The sequence below is a fragment of the Citrus sinensis genome, chromosome 3 (genome assembly GCF_022201045.2).
Source record: "Citrus sinensis cultivar Valencia sweet orange chromosome 3, DVS_A1.0, whole genome shotgun sequence".
Lineage (NCBI taxonomy): Eukaryota > Viridiplantae > Streptophyta > Magnoliopsida > Sapindales > Rutaceae > Citrus > Citrus sinensis.
Window position 1 is genome coordinate 1,850,258 of NC_068558.1, and position 25,694 is coordinate 1,875,951.

At 35.1% G+C, this 25,694-nt stretch overlaps 3 protein-coding genes, 1 long non-coding RNA gene and 1 other non-coding gene across 14 annotated transcripts; 3 read left to right on the forward strand and 2 right to left on the reverse strand.

Annotated features, from left to right (window-relative positions):
* Positions 1-1,441: 1,441 nt before the first annotated feature.
* Positions 1,442-6,420, forward strand: LOC102608525 (uncharacterized). 3 transcript variants are annotated; one of them, XR_008053505.1, is made up of 11 exons: positions 1,442-1,906; positions 2,017-2,094; positions 2,170-3,458; positions 3,589-3,707; positions 3,964-4,088; positions 4,325-4,424; positions 4,828-4,905; positions 5,034-5,117; positions 5,556-5,641; positions 5,873-6,215; positions 6,252-6,420. XR_008053505.1 is itself a non-coding variant. In XM_052438476.1 (10 exons), the coding sequence occupies exons 2-10, from the start codon at positions 2,063-2,065 to the stop codon at positions 6,108-6,110; spliced, it is 2,151 nt and encodes a 716-aa protein (XP_052294436.1). In that variant the 5' UTR covers positions 1,442-1,906; positions 2,017-2,062; the 3' UTR covers positions 6,111-6,420. The 3 variants fall into 3 exon arrangements, 2 of the variants coding, with proteins under 2 accessions (XP_052294436.1, XP_006476567.2); XM_052438476.1 differs by having other exon boundaries at positions 5,873-6,420; XM_006476504.4 differs by lacking the exon at positions 2,017-2,094 and having other exon boundaries at positions 1,444-1,906; positions 2,158-3,458; positions 5,873-6,420.
* An 845-nt stretch (positions 6,421-7,265) lies between these two features.
* Positions 7,266-7,337, forward strand: TRNAD-GUC (transfer RNA aspartic acid (anticodon GUC)). The gene has a single exon. It is a non-coding gene; the product is annotated as a tRNA-Asp (tRNA).
* A 142-nt stretch (positions 7,338-7,479) lies between these two features.
* On the reverse strand, positions 7,480-11,721 carry LOC112498353 (uncharacterized). 8 transcript variants are annotated; one of them, XM_025099302.2, is made up of 4 exons: positions 11,546-11,721; positions 11,231-11,307; positions 8,908-10,795; positions 7,480-8,398 (listed from the first exon to the last, which is right to left on the reverse strand). In XM_025099302.2, the coding sequence occupies exons 3-4, from the start codon at positions 10,777-10,779 to the stop codon at positions 8,069-8,071; spliced, it is 2,202 nt and encodes a 733-aa protein (XP_024955070.2). In that variant the 5' UTR covers positions 10,780-10,795; positions 11,231-11,307; positions 11,546-11,721; the 3' UTR covers positions 7,480-8,068. The 8 variants fall into 8 exon arrangements, with proteins under 8 accessions (XP_024955070.2, XP_024955073.2, XP_024955072.2 ...); XM_025099305.2 differs by lacking the exon at positions 11,231-11,307 and having other exon boundaries at positions 11,509-11,721; XM_025099304.2 differs by lacking the exon at positions 11,231-11,307 and having other exon boundaries at positions 11,546-11,720.
* LOC127900966 (uncharacterized) lies at positions 10,659-13,308 on the forward strand. The gene is made up of 2 exons (XR_008052882.1): positions 10,659-10,800; positions 11,826-13,308. It is a non-coding gene; the product is annotated as an uncharacterized LOC127900966 (long non-coding RNA).
* Positions 13,309-14,355: 1,047 nt separating this feature from the next.
* LOC102610276 (uncharacterized) lies at positions 14,356-20,926 on the reverse strand. The gene is made up of 8 exons (XM_025098713.2): positions 20,458-20,926; positions 20,222-20,284; positions 19,166-19,924; positions 18,768-18,902; positions 16,244-16,327; positions 15,387-15,446; positions 15,206-15,292; positions 14,356-14,867 (listed from the first exon to the last, which is right to left on the reverse strand). The coding sequence occupies exons 1-8, from the start codon at positions 20,854-20,856 to the stop codon at positions 14,562-14,564; spliced, it is 1,893 nt and encodes a 630-aa protein (XP_024954481.2). The 5' UTR covers positions 20,857-20,926; the 3' UTR covers positions 14,356-14,561.
* Positions 20,927-25,694: the final 4,768 nt, after the last annotated feature.

Here is a 25,694-nt window from a genome sequence, read left to right on the forward strand (position 1 = left end):
GCGGGATGTCTAGTCGGGAAGATCCTGACCACAAGGGAAGTGAGTATAAGGGTAATTTTTGGATACTTCTCCTGAGTTTTGACCTTATTAGACTTAGATAGAATGTATGTATATATTGACATATAGCACCCCTAGGCGTGTATAAGCGTTAGGGAGTTGTTTGGTAAATGGGGATAATTTTGTAATTGCAGAAGTTTTAATTTTTACATCTTAAAAAATTAATTGAAACAAACCAATGGCTCTCATGCACGTCCTCCTCTCTCCACCTGAACCACAGAGATTTTATCGACGTCACACCTATGACCGACTCTATCATCGCGGCCGTCGAATCCGCCGATTTGAAGAACACCAATAGCGAGAACATGAACAATGCCAATACTAATAACAAGAGCGAAGGAGTGGTGGTTGAGAGCGGTGCCGACGGAGTTGTGAACTGGCAAAATGCGAGTATAAGGCAGAGATATTGTCGCATCGGCTGTACAAGCAGTTCCTCTCGACACAAGTGGCTTGCTTGAGGATCGCCACGCCGGTGGATCAGTTTGCCGAGGATTGACGCTCAGTTTGCTCAGTCGCAGGAAGTCGTCTCTAAGTACACCACTTTAGGTGTTGGTCAAGGCTTGGTTACTGATGACCAAGAGCTCGATCGGTTCGTGGTGTGTGCTATGTATTCTACTTTCATTAAGTTATTATTGATTTTAAATTTCTTTTCCATTTTGTTTGCTTGCTTGATTGCTTTCTTATCTTACTAAAATCTTGAATTTTAAATTCACAGAGGAATTTATTGTGGTTGCTATTGACTAATTCGAGGCATTATACATATAAAAAAATGTTTTTTCCCCAAAAAAAAAAAAGCCCCCCCCCCCCCCCCCGCGCCCTCAATTTGGGTGATTTTTGGGTATAACTGATATGTTTAATTACTTCAGGTCAAACATATCAGTACATGAGGATAAGTTAATTGGTTACAATGATAAAGTTTTAAATCTTTGGCTACAAGTTAAGTTGTAAATTTGAAGCAGAATGAGCAAGAATTTTGTTAGGAGATGGCAAAATTTTGAAACAGACGGCCGGATTCTGAAACGGAAGAAGTTGTGATTCTAGTGGAAATATAAAAAATTTGGTGAAAGCTACAAAGCCAGAGACCATTTCCTTTTATTGGAAGTTGATTTGCTCTATTCTCAGTTAATTAAGGGTATTATTATAATTTCACAGAGAAACCAAACAGCTTCCTAACACTTATTTACGTCTAGGGGTGCTATATGTCAATATATACATACATTCTATATAAATGTAGAAAGGTCAAACCTCAAGGGAGGTATCCAAAAATTACCCTCGATAATAATAATAATAATACCGCACACACTAGAGGTCCCGACCTGGGCTCGGACAATTTTTTTTTTAAAATTGTCAAATATGGTTCCGAAAATGTCCTTTACTTTTAGGAAGCTTCAGTAGACGACCTCAAGAAGCGTCGATGCTATCTATGCGACCAGAGAGGCACCAGACTGCCCACGCACGATTATACCAAATTCTCTAATCACGAATCTTGTCCCGCTCGATCCTTTATCAATCACATCAAAGGTAAAATCCATGCTGCTTCCAACAAAAAAAAAAGAAGGTAAAATCCATACGGTACAGCCTCTAACACCGGAACTTTCTCAGTAATTTCCGCACTTGGCTCTCTTTCTTGAAAGTTGAAACCCTCTATATAATTAAACCCCACACGGACGCTTAAACCCTCCGTAAAATGAAATACAATAAAAAGGCGCGCGTCAAAATTTTCTCGAGAAAATGAATCCCACCCATTCCCAGGTTGAAAAATCATTTTGAGTTTCAATTTATTTAGCGGCAATGACAAGAAGGCCCGAAGCTGCAAGCTTTGGAATGAAAAATGGAGAGAAAGTGAATGGTAAGTTTGTTCATTCGGTATTTCTCTGTTACATTCTGGTCAAATGAAATTATTTATTCGCGTTAGCCTCTATGAATATTGGAGCAATTTTTTTTTTTTTTTTTTTTCAGGGTTGCAATTATAGCTTAACTTAAAAATGCGTGGCTTAGGCTCTTCATGTTCAATTTAGCTGCTATCGTGAGCAAATTGTATGAATTAACAAGTTGTTAATTTTGAACTCATCAATGCAATTTTATTAATCTCATTTGCAGTTACTTTTCCAGTTTCAAGACTGTAGAAAGAGTTGAAATTATGGGTGGGTATAAGAAACAAGCTAGAACAAGCGATCAAAGCTCGATAAAATGCAGGTGTAATCCAGTCGAAGGGGCATCCTTTGAACTTGCTGATTTTGTCAGCAAAGAGGATGCTCTTGCTCTCGCGGATAACAGTAAGCAGACCAACAAAAAGGCTGAACCAAAGTCCCCCATGATACTGAGCACAGCCCAGCTAATTGCTGCTGTTGGCCAGCTTTGGGATTCTGCAAATAGACTTGCTATTTTCCATCCCAAGGGTAACTTGATCGACAGTCATAGTGAGTGTAAGAAGGAGGTCTTGAGGAATTTGGATAAGGAAGAAAATGCCTGGGTACCTCTTTCAACTGACAGTAAATACTTCTGTGTTGATGTTAGCAGTGCTGGCCAATTTTCACCTATGGTGCAGCCAAACCTAGAGTTTCTCAAAGTAACACAAAAGATGTCGGTGTTTGACTCTTGTAGTAAAAAGTTTGCTCATTCAACGTTCTGGACGTTTCTACGGAGTGGTGCCAGCTTAAGTAATGATACCTGTGTTTGGGGACTGGCAAGTGCAGGAATACCATATCAATTGGGGAATGTTCATCGATGGATGACAGAAAAATTTCCTGCTGGATTTACATATGCAGACAGCATCCCTGACAGTGAGAAAAGAGCAGCTGGTGAACAGTGTATTCTTGGAGATACCACCGGCTGTGCAGGGGCTTCCATTTCAGGGGATACACTTAGTCCTGCTTCTAAGCCGGCCACCGAAGATCATAACAAGTCAGATTTAAGCAAATCCAAAGGTCAATCATCTTGTTTTAATGCAAAATTGATGATGAGTACACGAACAACCAAATCTCTGCTTTCAGATTATTTTCTCAAAGACGTCTCTGATATGAAGGAGGATTGCGACGTCACAAGGCAACCGTGTTCGAGTCTTTGTGCTGATTATTGTATTAACTCTGTAGCTTCATCTAATGGTACATGTGAAAAATGCCGCCATCTGATGGATGATGATGCACTTCTTGAAAACAAAAGGAATCAATCTGATAAGAATGTTGTTGAGGATGAAAATAAAATGGAGTTTCACTCACCGAAAGCTGAGAAGCCTCATCTTTCCCTTGCTAAGCAAGAGCATGCTTTTGCAGGGGCATTGGCCGGTGTATTTGTTAGCCTTTGTCTACATCCTGTTGATACAGTTAAGACAGTGATTCAATCTTGCCATACAGAGCAGAAGTCTATCGTTTACATTGGAAGATCCATTGTTTCTGAACGAGGTATGATGTTTCTGGGTAACTGATCAGTTTTTTTTTTTTTTTCCTTTTTCTTAAAATACTGGGATGATTTGAATTGTAATCTGTCGACTTTACTAAAAGGCCTCCGCTAATTGATGGAGATATTATTCAGGTCTAACTGGGCTTTATCGTGGAATTGCTAGCAATATTGCATCGTCAGCTCCAATATCTGCTGTTTATGCTTTTACGTATGAATCAGTTAAGGGAGCTTTACTTCCTCATCTCCCCAAGGTAATCTGAACTTCAAACCTTTTACTTTGAGCATCTTCTCCCTTTTCTTTCTTTTGGATTGGCTCCGAGAGTCCGAGTGCTTGCACGAAGCTCTATCCCTCCATCTTTTCAATTAGTGATCATAGGGTGTGGGAAAGAGGAAAAAGGAGAGTTGCAAGATAAAGAGAGCTTTGGATTTTTGCACATAGCTTGTGATATTACTTTTAGTATAATGCTCATCTGCTTTTCAATAGTTTTATTCATTTCTCTCACACAGGAGTTTCACTCTTTAGCCCATTGCACGGCAGGTGGTTGTGCAAGTGTTGCTACTTCTTTTATTTTTACTCCTAGTGAACGCATAAAGCAGCAGATGCAAGTTGGTTCCCGCTACCATAATTGCTGGTACACTTTTTTGAGTTCCTGGGTTTACCTCTGCCAATAAGAATACATTAATGTCAATCGCTTATATTGACGTGTATTTCAAGGATTGTTTTTTGTTTAACTTTCTCCTCAACTTTAAATCCTCAATACATGCTCATTTTAGTAGGTCTTTGTCAATTTCCGTAGATACCAATTTCAGTTTCTGCCATAGTTTTATAACTATTTTGTTCTGGTTACTTAGCAATCTGTCTTTGTAGGAATGCATTGGTTGGAATAATTAAAAATGGTGGTTTGCATTCATTATATGCCGGTTGGGGAGCTGTACTTTGCAGGAACGTTCCACACTCAATCGTTAAGGTAGGTCTTAATGAAACTAGATTGGTATGCGTGCTATGTACTACTTTTATTCTCACTTGACATGCTGCGCTCGGGGGTCCACTAGAGCAAAAAGAAAATTACTAGAAAGAGAGATGTATAAAAAAGAAAAAACACCTTAATAGATAGAATAGCAGAAAAAGTGGATTAAATCTGAGGTCTGATGTTGTCCTGGTCAACTCCAAGGAGTTTTAAGAGGGATCCATAAGAGCCTAGTTTAATGTTTAATGAGTGATACAAATATCTATCTCGGTGGTCATTATGTTGGAATATTTTATTTTATTTTATTTTTAATTTCAGTTTGATTTCATATGCCTTTCTTTTAGTAACTTTCTCTCTTGGGTCATTTAAGCATGTAATTTTGAAGTTACTTCACTCCTTGCAGTTCTATACATATGAAAGCTTAAAGCAAATGATGCTGCCATCGCTAAAACCTGGTGCTCAACCCAACACCATAGAAACGGTTTGTCCCTCTTCCCAGTGTGTGATAATCCTGCTGAAGCCAGCTGTTCCTCTGGCTTCAGCTAATATAAATTTGTTTCAGCATTCTTCAAAAAGACTTATGCAGGATCTGCTAATCTATTACTGCAGTTAATTTGTGGAGGAGTGGCTGGATCTACTGCTGCTTTGTTCACAACTCCTTTTGATGTGGTGAAAACCAGATTACAGACACAGGTTTTGTAGTTTTAGGCATAAGTTCATTGACTCCCTTCATGTTTTTCTTGACTAAAATTTTTAGGTTCCGCCAATAAAAAATTTGATGGTTACTGACTTTTGAGAGTAACTTTTAATAACTTTAAACCTAATAATGGAGCTTTTGTCTCTATGCTTAGATTTTAAGGATACTCACTTGAAGCTGTAATATTGCCCAAGCTGTCTATTTTAACGCTTTCTATAAGTTTCAACACCTTAAAAATTTTAATGGGCGTTTCCCAAAAGATGGGGAAAAAAACAAATTACTGGAATGTAAAAAGAGTGGAGTTGAGAGCTAATGGCAATGCACAAGTTGTAAGGATAACTAGAGTGGATTACACTGTTACTCGACTCCTTCATGGCATCTGGTTATCATAATTCTGGATCATATGTCAACTTTACACATCGGTCATTCTGCAGATTCCTGGATCTACAAGCCAATACAGTAGTGTGTATCATGCCCTTCAAGAAATAGGCAAGCGTGAAGGTTTGAAAGGTCTCTACAGGTACTGCATCTACGCACTCTTTGTTCTCGTGTGTCTTATAATTACAATTGATCAGTTGAATAGTTTTATATCAAGCTATCTGCTTGGTTTTTCTATGTGTTATGAATTTTAGCAGCTTCATTTTGGGACTATCTAGTTCTTGCAAGGTGGTACTTTTCCCTTTTATTAACATAGTCTACTATGTTCCTGAATCTATGATGTTACAATAGCCTTTCATGTATTTGTCATCAGGGGATTGATTCCTAGATTGGTTATGTATATGTCCCAAGGAGCACTCTTCTTTGCGTCCTACGAATTTTTCAAAGGAGTATTTTCTTTGGAGGTGCCGCATCTTAGTACACTGAGAATCCAGCACAAACAAACCGAAGAAGATGATGTAGTGTCAACAGAATCTCTATTTCCTTCTACATCACCAGCACCACCTGGAGCATCACCATCACAACCAAGGCTGCGTCATCCATATTCATGACTGTTTCAGAGCATACAAACACACATTTTGTTAGTGATGACGTCATCATATAAAAAAAGGAGAAATTGGTCCACTGATCAGATTCTTTTTGCCCTGCCCATTCACCTGATATCCATTCGTAACTGTACACTACTGTTTCACACAAATATGAAACAAAAGTACTCCATTTGTCTTACCTTCAATGTAAAAAAAAGAAAAGGAAAGGAAAGGAAAGAAAAGAGAGAAGCAGGGTACCATATATCTGATTGTATCATTGATTTTTCCATAAAATTGAAATAAAATTTTGCATAAAAGTCTCCCATTTCTTGAATTTAGTTGGTGTCAACATATTTATAGTGTGTTTACTTTGGGAATTAGAATCCGGAATTGGAATTGAAATTTTAGAGTCCACCTAAATTTGAGAATGGAAAATGGGAGACTAATCCTAGGGGGCCAAAAATCAATCTCTCTTTCTCAAGATTGACTATTTTGACCTCAAAAAAAGGAAAATGGCTATTTTGTCTTCAATTGAAAAAAATTATTATAATTAATTAATTTTATAATTAAGTGATTAATTAATAAATTATAATAAATTAATATACTAATTAACATATTTTGAATTTATTATTGCCATTATTATTAACGATAAATTTTTTTACAATTAATTAATATATTATTAACAATAATTATTATTATGAATAATTTTTGAATAAATAATCACAATAATTAAAATATAAAATTATAATTATAACAAATTTTTTTTAATAATTTATTACAATGTAACTCATTTAAATTTTAATTTTAAAACAAAAGAAACACATTATGTCAATCTACCTTATTCTAATTTTAATTCTTACAACTTAAATAAATAATTTATTTTAATTCACGTTTTATATTCTCATTTCAGTCCATTATAATTTTGTTTTTGTAAACGCACCATTACAGTTTTTAATAATATTATCATTGTTTATCTGATAAATCATGATTTGATCGTGCATGTGCTTTTCATTATTGGCGGACAAGTTAGTGCATCTCGAGGTCATTGTCAACTCCTCGAGCACAAGCAGTAATTATTATTATTAGCTACCGATAATGCCCCCCATATATTGAATGACGGCAGACTTTTTTTCCAATTTTTATGTTTTTAAAAAAAATCAAAATACCGAATAACAAGAAGTCGTTGTAGTATAGTGGTGAGTATTCCCGCCTGTCACGCGGGTGACCCGGGTTCGATCCCCGGCAACGGCGTAAATTGATTTTTTTTATCATGGATTTCCGTGCATTTCCAAAAAATAGATGCAGCAAAATCCGTAGAATTTCTGATGATGCACACAATAATTGAAGCGAGGGCACGACTACAATAATGAGACAAAGGTCAAGGACAGAGAAATAACGAAATAACACAGGGCCACATTATTCATTATTTCATCACCCAAAAAGGGAAAGAAAAAAAGGAAAATGGCTGTTTTGCTAACAATGTATGAACTTCTTGGCTCCAATAAAGCAATGAGAACATTCAAACACCATTCTGTAGGGTGTAGAAGCTACTTCTCTTCAGCACCATGTCCTTGATATAATACATACAAAATGTATACCAAAGTTACTATTATGTTCAACAATTGATTTCCCCTCCCTATAAGGTAACAATATGGACAGTATTTTGTTTCTGTTCTAAACTCTTTAACTATAATGCAGATGGACAAAAGCGATTATACATGAAAGGATTTTGCCGGGTCAAGGTAGAAGCCCCCTCAGCTTTGGGCATGAATCGGCAAATTTTATCACCAAGCCCCATTTGGGAAGTGTTCAATGAAGCCATTTAGCTTCAATGAGCATTTTGTCGGGTCTATGTCAAAACTCAGTTAATGCCTACTTCCTCTCTTTCCTTTCAGTCCTCATCATGAGGAAACCTGTAGAGGAACTCTCCAGAGAAACCATATTAGCTTTTAACCCAATTAAACCTTCCAGGTGTAGGGACTCTATACCCTTGCAATCGGAGAGAAAGGAGGGTTAATCATGTAAGTCTGTGGGATGTCTTCAGCCCTTTTTGAGAATTTCTTCTTCTCCTCCTCAGTGACTGCTTCAATCAAGAATTTCACTTCATCCTCGATAAGCACTTTCAGTGAATTGCAATGTGGCAATTTCGTACTTCTTTCCTGAGCAGCAGCAATAGAAGCTTCTGAACCATGCAATATCCCAACACAAATGGAAAATGCTTGTAAAGTGGATAACTGAGCATGAAAATCAACTGCATATAGCCCCTCCTCAAGGAACATCATAGTTAAAGCTGGTGTGCTCTCTTTAGCACCCTGCATATAAATCAAAACAAAAAACTCCTGAGAGGCTGATTTTATAAAGAATGCTTCCCAACTGCCTACTTCTGGATAGACACCAAAATGCTATCTAAAATTGTTCAAGACTACTCTAAGATGAGCATATACGAAATAAATGGAAATATCATATAAGTTAACTGGTGGAGATTAAATGCTAGAGGACCAGAATACAATGAACTGATTTCCATGGAAATCCAAGAGTACTTTTAGTATATGCTGTGCTCATAATATACACATTTGGACGATAATATTGTTTATCTCAAAACAGTAGCATAAAGGCCATATAAATTCCACACCATCCGATGCACTAGGTGCAGGTAAAACATTGATTTTAACATTCAATGATCTTCTTCACTACAAGATTTCATGTTTGGAATCTTTCTATATACAAATACTAATTCTTTTTCTTTTACTCTAAATAATATGAAATTTTTACTGTATCTTTCTTTTATCCAATCCACAGAGGCATCAAAGCAAAAGCTTACCTGAACGAAGAGTTCAAAAGGCTGCTGATTGTCCAGGAGTGGTCTATCTTCAGCATCATGAATATTAGTATCGCTAAAAACAGTAAGAGGGCAGGCCATATCCCAGCCACCACAATCACAGCCTCCACCCAACCTCCATCGATCAAGTAATGAAGAAGGGCCCCGGCTTCCAGGACTTGGTAAACCATGGTTACCAGTTGGAATTACTACCTTTACCTTTTCCGAACATTTGATTTCAAGTCGGTCTTTTCGCCTCTGCTCAACCATAGAGAGGTTGAGTAGATTCGAATGCATTTTATCACTAACTCTATGCCCCTTGTATTTCAAGCTCTCTCTTTTCTCAAATGGCACTTGAATGACAATGGCTGCAATTTCAAGGTTTGGAGGCAAATCACCTGATGCCCATGGGAATGGATTTGATTTATTAGAAAAACCAATTTTTGCTTGCTCTTTGGACTTCACCGAATCAGACTCATTACTTCCCTCAACAATGCCTTGATTGGTATCCTTAGGAGGTGTAGCATCAGACGAACACTTCAGAAGTTCTTGAGCAGAGACACTTTGACTTGCATGTGCTATATCATACAACACAAACTCTGTAACCATAGAGTTGTCAAAAACCCCACCATCTCTTAATTCTGAGCATATATGGCAGGAAACCTGCATCTGTCCCACCATTGAGCACTCTCTGTTGCGATCATTTGATCCCCACCCACTGACGTTGCTTCTTTTTCTACCATCGAAGGAGTGGAAGGTATATACCCAATTAAAAGCATTATCAGCTTTCCATGTCCTAGCCACAATAACATCTTCTGGGGAACTCAAAGAGAACTCAAAAAAGGGTACCCCTTGCTTGTGTTCCAACTTGAGAAGGCCATGTAGGTGGACTGGTGAATGTGCCACAGCTGAACGATGCTTATCTTTCTCAACAATCTGAGAATTGAATTCTGAATTCTGAGCTGTATTAGAAAAATCATGCAACAAAGATTTCCTAAACGCCCTTTCCCTTCTCACATTTTCTGTCCCAATTTTTTTGACTTGATTATGTTGCACTGCATGACACGAAGGGCTTCGTACAGACTTGGACTTCATCAATGGATCAAACATCTTTCTGATAGGGTTAAAACGAGTCTTAGAGCTAGCTCTGGAGGAATGATCACATTCTGATGGAGACGGTGGATAGGCCATCTCCACTTTCGCAGAATGAGACTTCTGAAATGTCAAAATTGTGTCTATTTCAAGGAGGTTGTTACCATCATCCAGAGGACCAACAACCTCACCACATCTGAAATTCAAATCCTCAACTGTATCTCTCCTTGGAGTTTCAGCAGATTGTTTTTGTCTTGCATCCAACTTCAGACCGAATTCAATGAAGTCACCTGCTGGGCACAATTCTATAAAAGGCTTGCAAACAGACAACATATTTGAGGTTGAGTTTACAGACAACACTGAGTTTCTCTTCCCAGAGCTTTCCTCATCTGAACTACATAAAGAATCAAGAACTCTGAAGGGAAGAGAGGTATCATTACTGCAAGGAAATTCGATTTTTTTCCTTCCCTCAATAGCTCCCATTTTCTTCATCTTCCTCACCTCGTTGGATGTTTGATATATTGAACCTCGCTTCAGCTCTATGTTACCCTCCAGTCCAACAGGTCCAGCTGGAGTACTTTTACAAGAGGAACTACGGTAACAACGGAAGCTAATCTCTGTGAAGCCTTCCCTTACCCTCAGCAGCTCATCTTTACGGATGTGTTTTCCTTTTGTTTTCCTCTTTTCAATATTCGAACAATGTCGAGGAGGCAGAAGAACAGTGTTAGGACTCAGACCCATTGTGCTGATTTTGTCGCAATCCATCTCCATCTCTAGTGCCATAGCTAGATCCACAGTTCTGAAGTAAACAAGAAAATGAATAGCTATTAAAATGGAATTCAGCAGACATAAATATCATATAGAAAAGCAGAAGTGATAAAAAATAAAAGGAACAGTGCCAAAAACTTCAGTTCACTAACTAGTAATGCAAAAACAAACGTAACAGCCGAAGATTTGTCCTGAAATTTTGATTTTATGCTATCAAATACGTCAGCAGAGAAAATGCAGAATGAGGAACAATACACTACCAAATATTTTATACCAACCAAAACTTCCCACAGCCTATAACATACGGGAACTCCGTTAACAACAAATCTTCATATGGAGGTAAAAATCGGATCTTGACATGCAGGAGCCTAACAAATAATATGTGGCTCACGGCAGCTACAAGAGAAATTATAAAATTCAAAGCCTAACCAATTGTAGTACTCTAGTATAGCACTGGTTCAGAGACCTTAACTTTACCAAATACCATTATTGTTTGAAAAAGCAGGCGCCGCATAAGTTAATCCAAACTTTGAGATCACAAAACTTCAAAATAAGTGTGATCTCATAAAACTGAAACTCTTGAACAAACAAAGAATCCTATGATAAAGTGACAGATATAAAGGCTACAAAAAATAATTTAAAGAAAAAAAGAAAAAGAAAATAACTTTAGTTTCACTTGCATTCTAAGCTAAACAAAAGAAGAAAAAATAAAGGGAAAAAAATGCTTGAGAAAATAGTCATAACCCCGCTAGATCTCAAAGAAGTAAGCTCAAAGACAAACCCAACAAACAGCAAGTGATCCAATCATCATAATCTCCAGCCTCTCTTAAACTTAAAGTATCAATGGGACAATAAATCGACATCTATTAGGGACACAACCGGAGTCATGTTAAAAAAAGAACAAAGTGCGCACTTAACATGCCAAAAGAATCAACACAGGTACAGTGAAAAAGCATAAGCAAACAAATTTGCCAGGCTTGGACCAATAGCAATAAAGCGGCAAAATGCCTAATAAGCACAAAAAGGCGAAGGAAGCTTTAGAGAGAGAATGCATGCCTGAGGTTAAAAGAAATTGAGTGAGGGGGTGAGTGAGAGAACTGTGAAGTGAAGAAACAGCACTCTTGTCTCTCTTGCTCACACGAAGATGAGTTGCAAAAAAGAGACAGAGAACTGATGAGTTTCTGTTCATGTCTAGTAAAAAATTCATCTTGTTCAACTCATCATATGCTGCTACGTTGTGTGCGTTTATTTATTTTTATAGTAAAAGCTTTTTCTTTATATTTTGGTTGCACTTTAATGTTTATCGATTGATACGGGCAGCCAAGGTATGATTGGGCTGTTACCTGTAAGAAATGACAGAAAAACCCTTTGAGAATATATTTTACGATTTTTTAGGCAGGGATAATATCGTCAATGGGCTTGAGGGGAAGGTTCGTTTGACTGGTAAAAGTGGGTGTCCAAATCAATGCACATAATTATTATTGTACATTAGTAGTGTTGGGAATAGCGGGACTGCAATCTTACAATTAATTTAGCTGGTCCCCATAATTAAAACAAATTAACGCGGATATTAATGCAGTAATTGCAGATCCCGCCCTAATCCAATTACTAAAAACTGAACTCCCCAGATCTTCTTCTGGGGGCAATTTCCTTGTGTGTTTGTAGAATTTGTTGACAAGATTTCCTTTTTTTTTTTTTTTTCTTTAATACTAAGAATGGTAATTTACACCACTAATGCGTATGGTGTGTATTGAATTTGAACACAATTACCAATGAGCCTTTGGTCCAATGGGAGAAGCCTTGCACTTACAATGTTGAGTGCAAGGGTTCAAGCCTCCATAAGAGCATATTAGTTTCAGTTCTTCTTCAATTATCAATTAATTGAGTGGAGACAGTCTCTCCCTTACGAAATGTGAGTGGAGCAGGCACTCCTCGAATATTAGAGAGGGTTTAAAATATCTGGGCATATACTTCAGTGTGTCAATGTATGATGGTGGTCCCAGTTATATAGTATGATTGTAAATATTAATTGTAATGTCTGATATAATGTCATTAATATCTGTATAACAGACTTCAAAAAAAAAAAAAAATTTGAACACAATTGAAATGAGATTTTGAGCATCTTTATCTCGATTACCGGATGGAGGAGGAAACCAAAAAAGGGGTAATCATGTAAAATAGGAACGGGTGGCATTCCCTATGAATGTGATGGAGGAAACGGAGGAGGAGACGGTAAATAAAGAATCATGTGATTGGTTTAGGCTGGCGGGAGGTAGCGAAATTGAGGCGGTCGGTCAGTTCTGACCCACGGAATCTCCAGCCTCTGATTCGTACTTTAAGCTGAAATTAATTTTAAATTCTTGTTTTTAGGAAATTTGCGAAACATCCATATAAACCGGTCCACTCACAAAAATAACCAACATTTTTCACTGACCAATATTTTCGTGCTATTTTACACTTTTTCATCGACAACATAATTGTAAATATATTTTAATCGGCAAATAACAAGTACTGCATACAAATAATTGTAATAAATAAAAAATATATATATAATCTATAATTGAAAGTAAATAATAAAGAGGAAAAAGAAAAAATTGCCCCAGACAAGAGGGGCGGTGCCTTACAGACTTGGGTCGCCCTTGGCATCGCCTTGCGTCCCCTGGATGCAAGCGCGTAAAGCTATCGTGCTCTTGGCTGCACATTTTGCTGGACTTGTTTTTTAATTTTTTTGTGCAATAAAATTGGTGGAATCCGGCAAATTTGCTGCGCATCTTGTGCCTTGTTCCACAATACAATATAAAAATCACAACGAAAAGGATAAATAATTCAATTAGTCATTTTAGCAAACATGCGGTGTGCCAAAAGTTTTCAGTGTTTTCTGTTGCACAGACCCGTAACCTTTAAATCCACTACAAAAACTAATCTAATAAATCGACATTATAAAATCAAATTTCACATCACAATAAATAATAAATCCCAAATCCCGCCCATTAAACTAATGATTCCAGTTGGCTGCCATTAAAATGAAAAAGAAAATAAATCATAAACTCTAAACGAAATAAATGATAAATGTTGAGGGAGAAGCTCACAGAACGTCGGTTGCGGGAGAAGACAAACTCAGAATTTCTGAAACGTTTTTTTTTAAATAAATGATAAATGTTGAGGGAGAAGCTCACAGAACGTCGGTTGCGGGAGAAGACAAACTCAGAATTTCTGAAACGTTTTTTTTTTAAAAAAAAAACGAAATTGGGCAAGAAACTAGTGGTATAAGTGTTTTTTAAGTTGGATACAATCATACAAGTGTTTCTTTAGCTGGGATGAGTACTCAAGAGAAGGGTAAAATAGGTCCAAAAAAGTTGGAATTGGTAAAAAAAAAAAAGATCGATAAATGTTGGTTATTTTTTGTAGGCGGACTGATCTAATTTGTCCCATAAATCACCACTCAGTCACTCACGACATAAAAAATTACTCTATTGTCAAGACAAATATTTAACAAAGTCATCACGTCCTGGATAAGGTAATCAACCTGATTAGTGACGACGACGATGATTGTTGCAATCCTCCTATTTCATCAACAGTTTCGTCAGTGTGTATTTGAAATATGCACAAGGTGATTAGTTGTTATAACTCGGCGAAAAACATCCCAGCTTGACGCAAAAAAAACAAGTCTAGAAATTATTACAATAGGCTAAGCAAAATAAGCTCCTAAAAGTCAACCTGTGCAGCGGTAGCTATTCCCCGAGAACTAAACTAAAACTAAGAAAATAGACCCCAAATTGACGCTATTTATTAAGGGATTACGACTGTACATCCGCTTTCTTTGCATTTGAGGCATCAGAATTCTCTTCGGTTTTGGACTTGCCGAATGATCTCTGGGCCTCCAACACAGGCATGTATGCTTCGCTTGATTTCTTAAGGACATCATTGGCTAATTTCTCAGACTCACGAGGGCTCAGCAAATTCTTCTCAAGGCTATCAAACTTGGCAGTGGCCAAAGGTACTATGCCTACGCTTTTTGCCGCAGAACCTGGTCCATCAATTGTTAGGGAGGACGCTTCATCTCTGGAAGCATACCAGGAATGACCACAGGCAATACATTCCAACTGAAACCAGACCAAAAACAAATTCAAATTATTTTTTAATGGCCAAAAACCAATGAAGAAGAAGAAGAAGAGCTAAATAATACATAAGCAGAGATGCTTTAGATTACTATTATAATCATACAAAATCATACAGATTTAAATCATAAATCATGAAAACATAGATAAAACTCAAGGCTTAGAATTAGATTATCAAAATCCCTTTTCTCAAGATGGCATGCGTTATCTGAATGACAGCACCTTCTATCAAAAGAATCTGAATGATAGCACCTCAATCAAATATTGTTCATACAGCGAAGAAAGGAATTACTATCAGCAGGTAAGTTATAAAGTGCAGAAACCTGATATCGATCTCCGTGTCCTGCTTGGATGATGTCCCTGAGGCCCACTTTACACTCATTGCACCTTGAGCACCTAGCATCTGTCATCTGTTTTACAAGCAATGAGCTAAATATGAGCACATATCACAGCAAAAATAAATTGAACTAAATTTTGAACCAATACAAGGTAAAAGACAGCAACCTGCATTTGCTCCGACTCATCAGGCTCTTTCTTTGCCATCTCCTCTGCTGTTAAACCCTCCTAAAAGTAAGACAATCAGTTGAGATATATTCCCATTCTCACTCATACAAAACCACACAAAACATATACCAAATGTCCGCACTAATGATCCTAGTGGCTTATCGGCATATCACATTGAACTAAAGATAAGGGTTAGAACCCACAAAAGAAATCCAGTTTAGAACTAAACAAATAAGGACTTACACCTATTAACATATGAATATAAAAAGAAAAAAAAGAAACATAAAACCAGTTTCAACTGAACTCATGGATGGCCAGAAAAATGGCTTAAAGGAGTCACTTGCATACATAGCTAAACAATTTTTCAGCAGTGAAAAAATAAAAGATTGAGCAGATATTTTAATATTTTATGCATCGCTTACAGTTGAAATCGTTAACATAATATGTGAAATCATAATTTGAAAAGTTTCAAATAAAAAAAGAGGGAAAAAAAAAGGCCGGCAAATATACATACAATATAAAGAGCCAACAACAAATATCTACTCGATATTCCCTCCTTACTGAAAAACAATTACTAGTCAAAATACAAGTATAATGGAGACCAATCAACAAAATCATTATCAGTTACAGATTCCTAACTAGATTGAGAAAAAGCAATTACTCACAAATGCAGGGAAAAACACAAATCCACAACTACCAATTATTACAAAATAGTATCTTTTCACTAACAAGATGATAAATTAAGTATCTTAGAAGGTTACAAGTCTCTACTTAGTAGATAAAACTTTTAATTGTAAATGCAGAAACAATAACAAATAAAAATAAAAAATATACTACCAACTAGGACAATATAGTACCTTTAACTCATTAGGTGACATGTTCAGAATCTTAGAAGGTTCTAACTCCCCGTTTAGAAGACGTCGGGCTAGCAGTGCAGTACTCTGCCAAGAATACAAAAAATAAAAATTAAACAATCAAAATAGTATCTTAAACACCCATATGAATTTAGGGATGACAATGGGTACCACCCGCAGCGGATTTGCTATTACCAAACCCGTACCTACATCCGCTGTGGTTTTTAATTTTTTAAGAAAACTCACCCACTGCAAGTTGTGACAATTACCAAACCTGCAATGGTATCCGGTGGATTTTTTGCGAGTTCTCACATTTAAAATCACAAACGTCCAATATGTAAATTTATATTAATAAGCTAAAATTCCACATAACATAATTCTCAATTTAATCAATATAAATAGAAAATTAAAATTTCAACATCAATTTAATACAAATTCTTAAATTTAAATATGAAATATATAAATCCATAAAAAAAACACAAATGCCATGAAAAACTCATGGGTGTGTGGCTGTGGCTCACGGGTGAAAGGGAAATGGGTGTGCGGCTGCTGCTCACAAGTGATAGGTAAATGGGTGTGCGGCAGCTGCTCACGGGTGAAAGAGAAATAGTTTGGAATGATAGGTTTTGCAGCTGCTGCTCATAGGCGAAAAAGAAATAATTTGGATTTCTTTTAGGTTAGGTTATGAGTTGCAACTTGTACACACCACACGTGACATGTTTATACTTTACATATATTTAATTTATATATTTATATATTTAATAATTTTTTCAATTAAAATTACATGAAAAATATTTGAGATAAAAAAATTGCGGGTTTGGCGGATATCCATGCCGGTATCCATCAGATATTCAGTTAATACCAAACTCACCTGCAACATAGTGCGAGTTTCAACTTCTAATGTGAAACCCGCCTACAAACCGCAAACTTATCCACAGTAGGTGGGTTTGGATGGGTTTGCAGGTACCATTGCCATCACTACATCTAATGACATTCATAGTATTTAGTAGGCAAATCTAAAAGACATTCACAGTTAATAAAACCTATCTTCATTGTATAGTCATTCTTTGAGGGGGAAAAAATGGTAGTAAAATACAGTCAATCATCTTATTTAATTAAGAAACCATGTAGTTGCATAACCCTCAGCCTTGTAGCCGACCACTGAGAAAAGGTTGACATGTAGGTAGGGATAGCAAAAAAGCTCGGGTCGGGCTTCGCACATGAGGGCCTGGACAAGAGCTTAGGCAAAAAAGCCCAGGTCCGACCCAAGCCCTCTATTTTAAAAAAAAAAAAAAAAATTATAAATTAGAATAATAAATTAAAATTATAAAAATAATGGAACAATAAAAAAAATAAGCTTAAATTCCTAATTTATATATCAATAATGAACCAAAAAATTTAAAATTATAATATGAAACTCTCTTTTAAGTGTTAATTAGTTAAAAGTGTGCTTGAATTAGAGAATCCAATACTAAAAAATTAAATCTCTAAACTTTTATTTATTTTATTTTGAAATATTTATTTTTCTTAATTCATTGTTGATTATAACAACTTGATTATTATTAACTCATTTCAAGTTTACAACAATCCCGCCCAGGCCCAGCCCTTACAATTCTTATCTAATGGGCTTGGGCTTGAAAAAGTCCAACCCAAGTCCTTAATTTGCCAACCCTACATGTAGGGGTGTTCCCGGATCAAATTTTACAGATTGGATATCAATCCATATCCAATCCATGATTTTGGGAATTATAAATTTTTAATCCAATCCAATCCAAAAGTCTGCGGATCGGATGCGGATTTGACCCAATCCACCATTTTGCGGATTGGTTTGTAGGAGAAAAATTTTTAATTATGTCTTATCCACAAACTAAGTAAATAAAAAAAATTAATATAAAAATGATTTTACTACTGATCAAATTCAAAATTAAATAAGATTTAAATAAATTAATTGTTTAAATAAAGTTACAAAATAGATTCAAAGTTTCAAAATATAACACACCAAAAAGAAAAAGATCTCATTTATTTCAATCCGTACATGAAAATTAATTGCTTAGGAAGTTATATTTTTTTATTTAATTGTTTTTATTTTATATTATTATCGGATAAAATACAATACGGTGTTAATATAACTATATTTTAACTTATTTATTTATTAGTAAGTATAATGCCACTATTTACACGTTTACTTTTTTATTAAATAAATATTTTTTATTTTTTGTATATTAGCAGATTTTTACGGATCTACAAAAGTAAATTCATATCCAATCTACCAACTGCGGATTTTCAAATTTTCAATCCAATCCAATCCACCAATCCACGGATCAGATTTTTACGAATCGGATTTCTACGGATCAGACGAATTAAGCAGATCGGATTGGATTCTGAACACCCCTATAATGACATGTATCCACAGGCAGCAGGAATGTAATGATAGATTGTATTCATTCAAGCTGCAAATAAGTCTAGGTCTCTATACATGTCTTCTTGTACTTAATTATGTAAACAAGCCAAAAGAAAACCTTCTAACCTTGAGATTAAACAAAAGCTGCCGCAGTTTTTGGTTATACTTCTGAAAATCCAAAGAAAGAGTATCATGTGAAGCCTTCTCAAGAGCTGTAACAGCTGCAATGGCAGTATCTGGCCATATAAAAGACTTCCCATTCTGTAAAAGGCAGAATATTAAAACCGTCTGAATCAGCATCCATATGATACCCATTTTCCATTCAAATCAATTAGGTTAAAACCCTCTGAATCAGCACCCATATGATACCCATTTTCCATTCACATCAATTAGGTCAAAGAAAATAAATCGAAAAATTGGATAGATAGAAATTTTAGGAAAAGAATTAAAAACATCTAGGTAAATAAAAATAAATCGTCAAATTGGATAAACTTTAAGAAAAATAAAAACATGTAAAATCAGACCTTCTGACCCTTTTCTCGAGATCCATTCTCAGTTCCCACTGACTTATCCTCACTTTCATGGTCAACCCCCTTGCAACCACCTTTCCCATTCTGATCTGCATGAATGCTGTCAGCAGAATTGCATATGTATTGAAGGCCTTGGAGGAGCCTCTCTAACCATTTATCACGATGGGTTTCTCCAGTCAATGCCTTAAACTTTGATAAAATGTTGTAGTATTCCGAGGCATTGCTAGTACAGCTTCCTGGTGTTTCAGCCTTAACATACTGATCTGACCTGGTTGTGGAATCTTCCTCTCTTGAAACATCAAGAGGTGATATGTTCTTCTTCCGCAGGCTTCTTTTAGCCTTTAACTGATCTTCCTGCTCCCGAGTAGCAGTTTCTTCAGGCTCAATGTCTGGAAGGTCTCCTAAGCGTGCTTGAGTCTTCTGAACTAGGAGATCAATCTCATGCTGCTTATTATCTTCGTAGTCTTTATCAGTAAGCTTCCAGAGTTTCCGCTCCACAGTGTCATAAACCTTTTGAACAATAAAACCAGGGTGTTGTTTACGATTTGGAAGCTGCTTGTGAATGGGGACAAAATGCACAACACATTTATGCATCACAGATTCTGCTGGAACCTCATCCCGGTGAAAGCTATAAAAAAGCTCCCTTGTATCACGGGACAGCCAATTTCCACCACCTTTTCTGTCAGCCTCTTCAGGGCGATAAAACCACTGTCCAGTAACCATCATGCTCCCATCCTTGGACTGAGTAATTTCCTGTCAACAGATCAATAATTTCGTTATTCAAACAAGTGATACCAAAGACATTTAAGCATCCAAACAGAAAGAAGCAAACAAATTCATAAAAACGTGGCTGGTTTTACAGTAGAAAAATTAATCAATGTAAAGAAAATTTGGGCAATCAAAGGGAGGCGCAGGCTCCACTGTATATGACACATGAAGACTTCTAAGACTTAGCTGCATCCAACAATGCATTGACAATACAGCCATCTATATTAAGCAGAACAGACAACTAAATGTAACACAACCATCATAGTTTCAGAAGAGAATTACCTTAATGATTGCCACATAAGGCTTCTGATTTGTATCCTCAGGAGTTAAAAGTACAGGATCCTCCTGAAGAACAATCACAACAAAATTAAACATTCCTTTAAAGTTAAACGACCATAAATCTCCCCAATTAAAATTTATAAAAAGAATGCAAAACCATGAAATTCAGAAATGCAAGCCAAATCCAATCAAATTTACTTTTTTCTACTCAGTTAAAAAATTAATTAAAAAAAACTCACGAGTTCGTATTTATTGCCGTCGAACTCAAAAGCCTCGTAATGGCTCCTTCGTCCTCTGCCTTTACCGGAAAATCGAACCAGTTCACCAACCGGTTTAGCGTCCTCCTGGGGCTGCTCTTCCTCCTCCTCTTCTTCTTCTTCGTCTTCAACGCCGTCGTTCCGTGGCTTCTCAGCTTCTCTGACCTTTCCTTTATCTCTCCTCTCCCTCTTCGATGCCTTTCTTTCTTCTTCTGGTTCTTCGTAGTCTTCTTCTTCTTGAAGCTTTATTCGCTTCCTCTTGCTTTGCCTCAATGATTGCTGTTCTTTATTTTCTTCTGATTTGCGTGTTCTTGAAGACGGTGGCGGTACGTCCTCGTCTTCGTCGCTTGTCGAGACCTGTGCGAATCGACGATTCCCCATTCTCTCTCTCGCGCGCGCGACACGTTAGTATCTCTGAGTCCGCCGAATGCGCTAATTTATAGCAAATGCTTAGCGGCGCGTAACCGGTCACTTTCTTTGCGTAAACTACGGTTTTGCCATGGTTTTTTTTTTTTAATCTTTTTCCTATCTATTCTAAAACTATAGAAAACTACCCTTTTTCTTTCAAAAAAAAAAAAAAAACTACCCTTTTGACATGGCTTTTTTTTTTTTCTTCTTCCTATCTATTCTAATACCATAGAAAACTACGGTTTTGCCATGGTTTTTTTTTTTCTTCCTATCTCTTTTAATACTAAAAATTTAAATTTAAAAAAATTAATATATTCCATATAACATTTTTAAAAAAAAACTTAAAAACTGGATAAGTTAATTGTGAATGAAAGCGGATGAAAATTTGGATGAAATGTAAAGATTTGCCTGCATTTGGTTTCAGATTACATGTAAAGAGAGATTAAAATACACATTCAAAGATTACAGTCAAAATGCTTTATCATAACCCAAAACGTAAACGAATTTTTAACTTGCTAATGAAGGTAGATAAATCAACTCTCTATTGCAACAAATAATCACAAATCATCAAACTATTATCTTTCCTTTGAAAATTGATTTGGGGAAAAGGTTCTCGTTTTTACAAAGAGAATGGGACTGTTAAGTTAGTACTTTCACCATTATAATCCCCACTTCTCCCGGCAATTTCCTTTAGGCTTGTCCAGGATGTTCTTCTTCTCCTTCTACTTGAAACAATAACAATTTTATCATCACTTATAGCGGAGCTACTCGCAGATTCAATTGAATTTTTTTTTCTCGGTTTTCTTATTCTCTTTCTGCATCCCAGAGTAATTCTAGTTTCCACTGGAGGAGTTACTGCACTGTTTTGGATATCGTGGCAAAGCTACATCGTCCACCTTACCAACTTCATCCTTGCTTCCTGTGTCCTTCGTGGTGTTGGCAGACCGTTCAAACGGTGAGTTATTACCACATTCAGGTTTCAAAGACAATTTTGCCTTCAGGGGGCATGTCTCTTTCACGTGCCCTTCTGGAGTCCCTCTCTTAAGATTGCGACGGGAAAAGAAGTGGCACTTATAAACCACTCTGTTCCGTACGAAAGTTATCGGCTTCTTCGGTCTACGTCTCGACTTCGCTTAGTTTTTCTCTATTCGAATGGTGTTTAGCCAGAGCATCGCTAAAAGACTCTTTGAAAAAAAAAATTATTACTTATTTAAAGAGTTATATTAATATTTAAAGCTTCAAAGATACTTTAATAAAAAATTTTTAAATAAAAATTGATTCTCTCTCTTCAATTTTAGAGAGTTAATTTATCCCTCTTCAATTTATATTTTATTAATTTTCATTGAAGAAATAGAGAGAAGTATTTTAATTGCTATTGACTTTTCCTTTAAAAAAATAATTATTTGATTAGAATAATATTAACTTATTTATATTTGAAAAGTCTTTTGGAGAATATCATATTTTTTCATCCTTCTATTTGCCACATAAGTAAGTAAATAGGTATTTGAAGAGTAAAATTTATAGAGGCTTTTGGAGATACTCTTAAAGCCAAGATGGCAAAAATATCCTGATTCAGTCCGGATCCACAAACATTCGAATCCGTATATTAAAAAATGAGAATTCGAATCCTTAAAATTAGGATATGTGTTGGATTCGAATTTGGATCCGGATGCAAATGCATTAAAAACACTGGATATTTAAATCCATATTATTTTTTAATTAAATTATTTATTAAATTAAAATTAAATAAAAATATGTAAGTTAAATGAAAAAAAAACATAATAGGACTGATTAAAAAAATATAGAAGTTTAATTAAATTAAGAAATATATTGGGATCTGTATTATTTTTTAATTAAATTAAAATTAAATGAAAAAAATATAAAAGTTAAATGAAAAAATAAGACTAATTAAAAAATATATAAGTTAAATTAAATTAAGAAATATATTAGGATCCGCATTTTTATATGTAGATTTGTGGTCTTTTTATAATTTTATTTGTGAATTTGTGGTGCTGCTGGACTTGAATTTATGTTATTCTTGATATTTGATTTATGTCGACGTATTTTTACTCATGACTTTATGGTGTTATATGTTATTCTAAGTATTACCTGCCCTTATCAATTATTTTCACTTATAGCTGATATATTTGATTTATTATTTTAATTTATTCAATTGTCATTCAAATATTCAAATCAAATTGCTACATTTGTCTTGGTTGCCATGAATCACACATCAATGGGATTGTTATTCATTTCGATTCCAATTTCTACAGTTTAAGTAAACAACTTATTCTAATTCAAAATTCTTATCATGATTCTTGTTTATCAAACGCACCATTAGAGTGTGTTTGGAATATAATATTGTATGGTATTATAATATTGTGCAAATTAAGTTATTGCTTACCTATGTTTAGACGTTTTGAAAGCTAAATTGTGGTCCATTATATAATTCACTACAATGTGCCAACTTTTGCTTTAATTGAAACACTAAATATATTTAAATTATATTTTTATTTTTATTATAATAATTATAATATAAAAATAAATGATTTTATTATATCAATTATATTTATTATTATTAATTAATAATTAAATAATAATTAAATATATTTAATAATAAATTTAAATAATGAGAGTACATATGGAAATGATAATAATAATTGGAGAATTATGAAATATTTATAAATTTGTGGAATAAATCAAGTGATTTATCTTTCTGAAGTTAGGGAGCAAACATAAGCTTTATTTTATATTTAAGGGGTTATGACTCTTATAAACTCATGCATTGTAATTACCCCAATATCAATAATAAAAGTCCTCTCAAAATTTCCTACTTCTTCCTTATTCATATCTTTTAACAACTTAGCCAATAAATAAAATAATAATTATTATATTTTTTCCTAACATTTTAGAAAATAGGAGAGATTGCAATGATAATAACCTAAGTAATGCATCCGTGTTGTTGCCATTCTTACCTTGGATCTAATAGTCAAATCACAAAAAGAAAAAAAATGTGGTATATACTACTGTGACAACATAGGCAAATTATGAGAGATTAATATATATATATATATATATATATATATATATATATATATATATATATATATATTTGTGTGTGTGTGTGTATAATCTTTTTCTAGTACAATACAGGTGTCCTCATTTATTTTTCACGTGGCCACACTTTAAAATTATTGAGTTTAAAAGAATTAGTTTTTAATTTTTTAAATAATTTATTTAATAATTAATTTTTTTAAACGGCATGATTTAAAAATGTGTCCGTATTAAAAAAAATACAAACCCCTACACTTGAAAACGATTATATATATATATATATGCGTGTGTATGTATATATATGTATATATGTATGTATGCATATGTATGTATATGTATGTATGTGAACCCCATCAGGGTTTCATAGTTTCTCAAATTTCGCTCATCGAACACTGCTGTTGTTAACAATCCAGAGTTTGCCACGTTGCAACGATGATGCGGCTAAAACTGGATCTGGTGAATTTCTAAATTCAACACGTAGTTGGGCCAAGCTTTGGCCCAGTGGCTTTCCAGCGATATCTCCTTCTAGAAGGAACAATGACAAATGGAAACACCTCCATCGCCGGACCATTTATTTGTTGCACCAATCGCTGTCCAATCACCCAAAACAAAATAAATATTACTTTACCAAGAAAATTGTAAAATCATGGAAAAAAAAAAAAAAAGAGATATTAACACGTGTTTTTCGTTTTCCCCCAAAACCATGCGGGAAAAGTCATCCTCACATAATTTATATGAGACCCCGTCAATAAAATTTTATAATACGTTGTATTTTTCATCTAAAACTTTCTCATTGTACGATGATCAATTCAATGGTCAGAATTTTACTACTAAATATTAAAATGTTAATCGGATTTGATTATCACCTTATTTTTAATATTCCCAAAGCATACCCACACAATTGTGCTTAAGCAAAACAACTTGCATTGTTTTCGCCACCCACCAGCTTCATTCAAATGGAGAGTATTAAATGGTATTGGTCCCGGTCATTTGAAGCTTTCTCTCTATTATTCGCATTGACTCTTCTTGTTAATTATTGGCTAAAGCCTAGAGGTCAACAAACCACTGCCAAGATTGCGTTTAAATCCATTGTACTTTAAAAAAAAAAAAGAGTAAAAAATTGCAATATAATTTGAGCGAAATTCTATCACTCATCCACCTTATTCTTGTCATAGTTATTTCTGGTAAATCGATGATATTTTCCACCTTTTGATGATTATCTTGTTAAGCGATTAATATTATTTTTTTCTAATTTATTTTTAATAAAAAGCATACGCTCAAATTTAAGATTTAAATCTTAGATAGTATTATTTTAACGTAAACTCTATGAGTACTTAATATAACCTCAAAATTAACTTAAGTCAAGGTGGGCCAACGAGATGGTGGGAGATAAACTTCATCTTCGAGAAAGAAATTGGTAATGAAGGAAATAAGGGCGCAAAGACAACCAAGAGATTAGCCTAGAAGCAGCAGCTGTATATTCTTATTTGAGATGATATTAAAAATGAGGGACCTAATCGCCATTACACCGATATTTATTTTTGCCTAGTGGGTAGACAACCGAAATAAATATCCAAAAAAATAAATGGTTCCCAGAGATGGGAATAGCAAGTAACAAAAGATTAACTAGGATGAGAAAAGTACAGAATAAAAAGTCACCCAGACCGGTTATCTACCGACACGTGCACACCAACCCCGCCGGCCCGCCTCCTTTTTTATTCTGTAAAGGTTATATACCACATAAAAAACAAAAAACA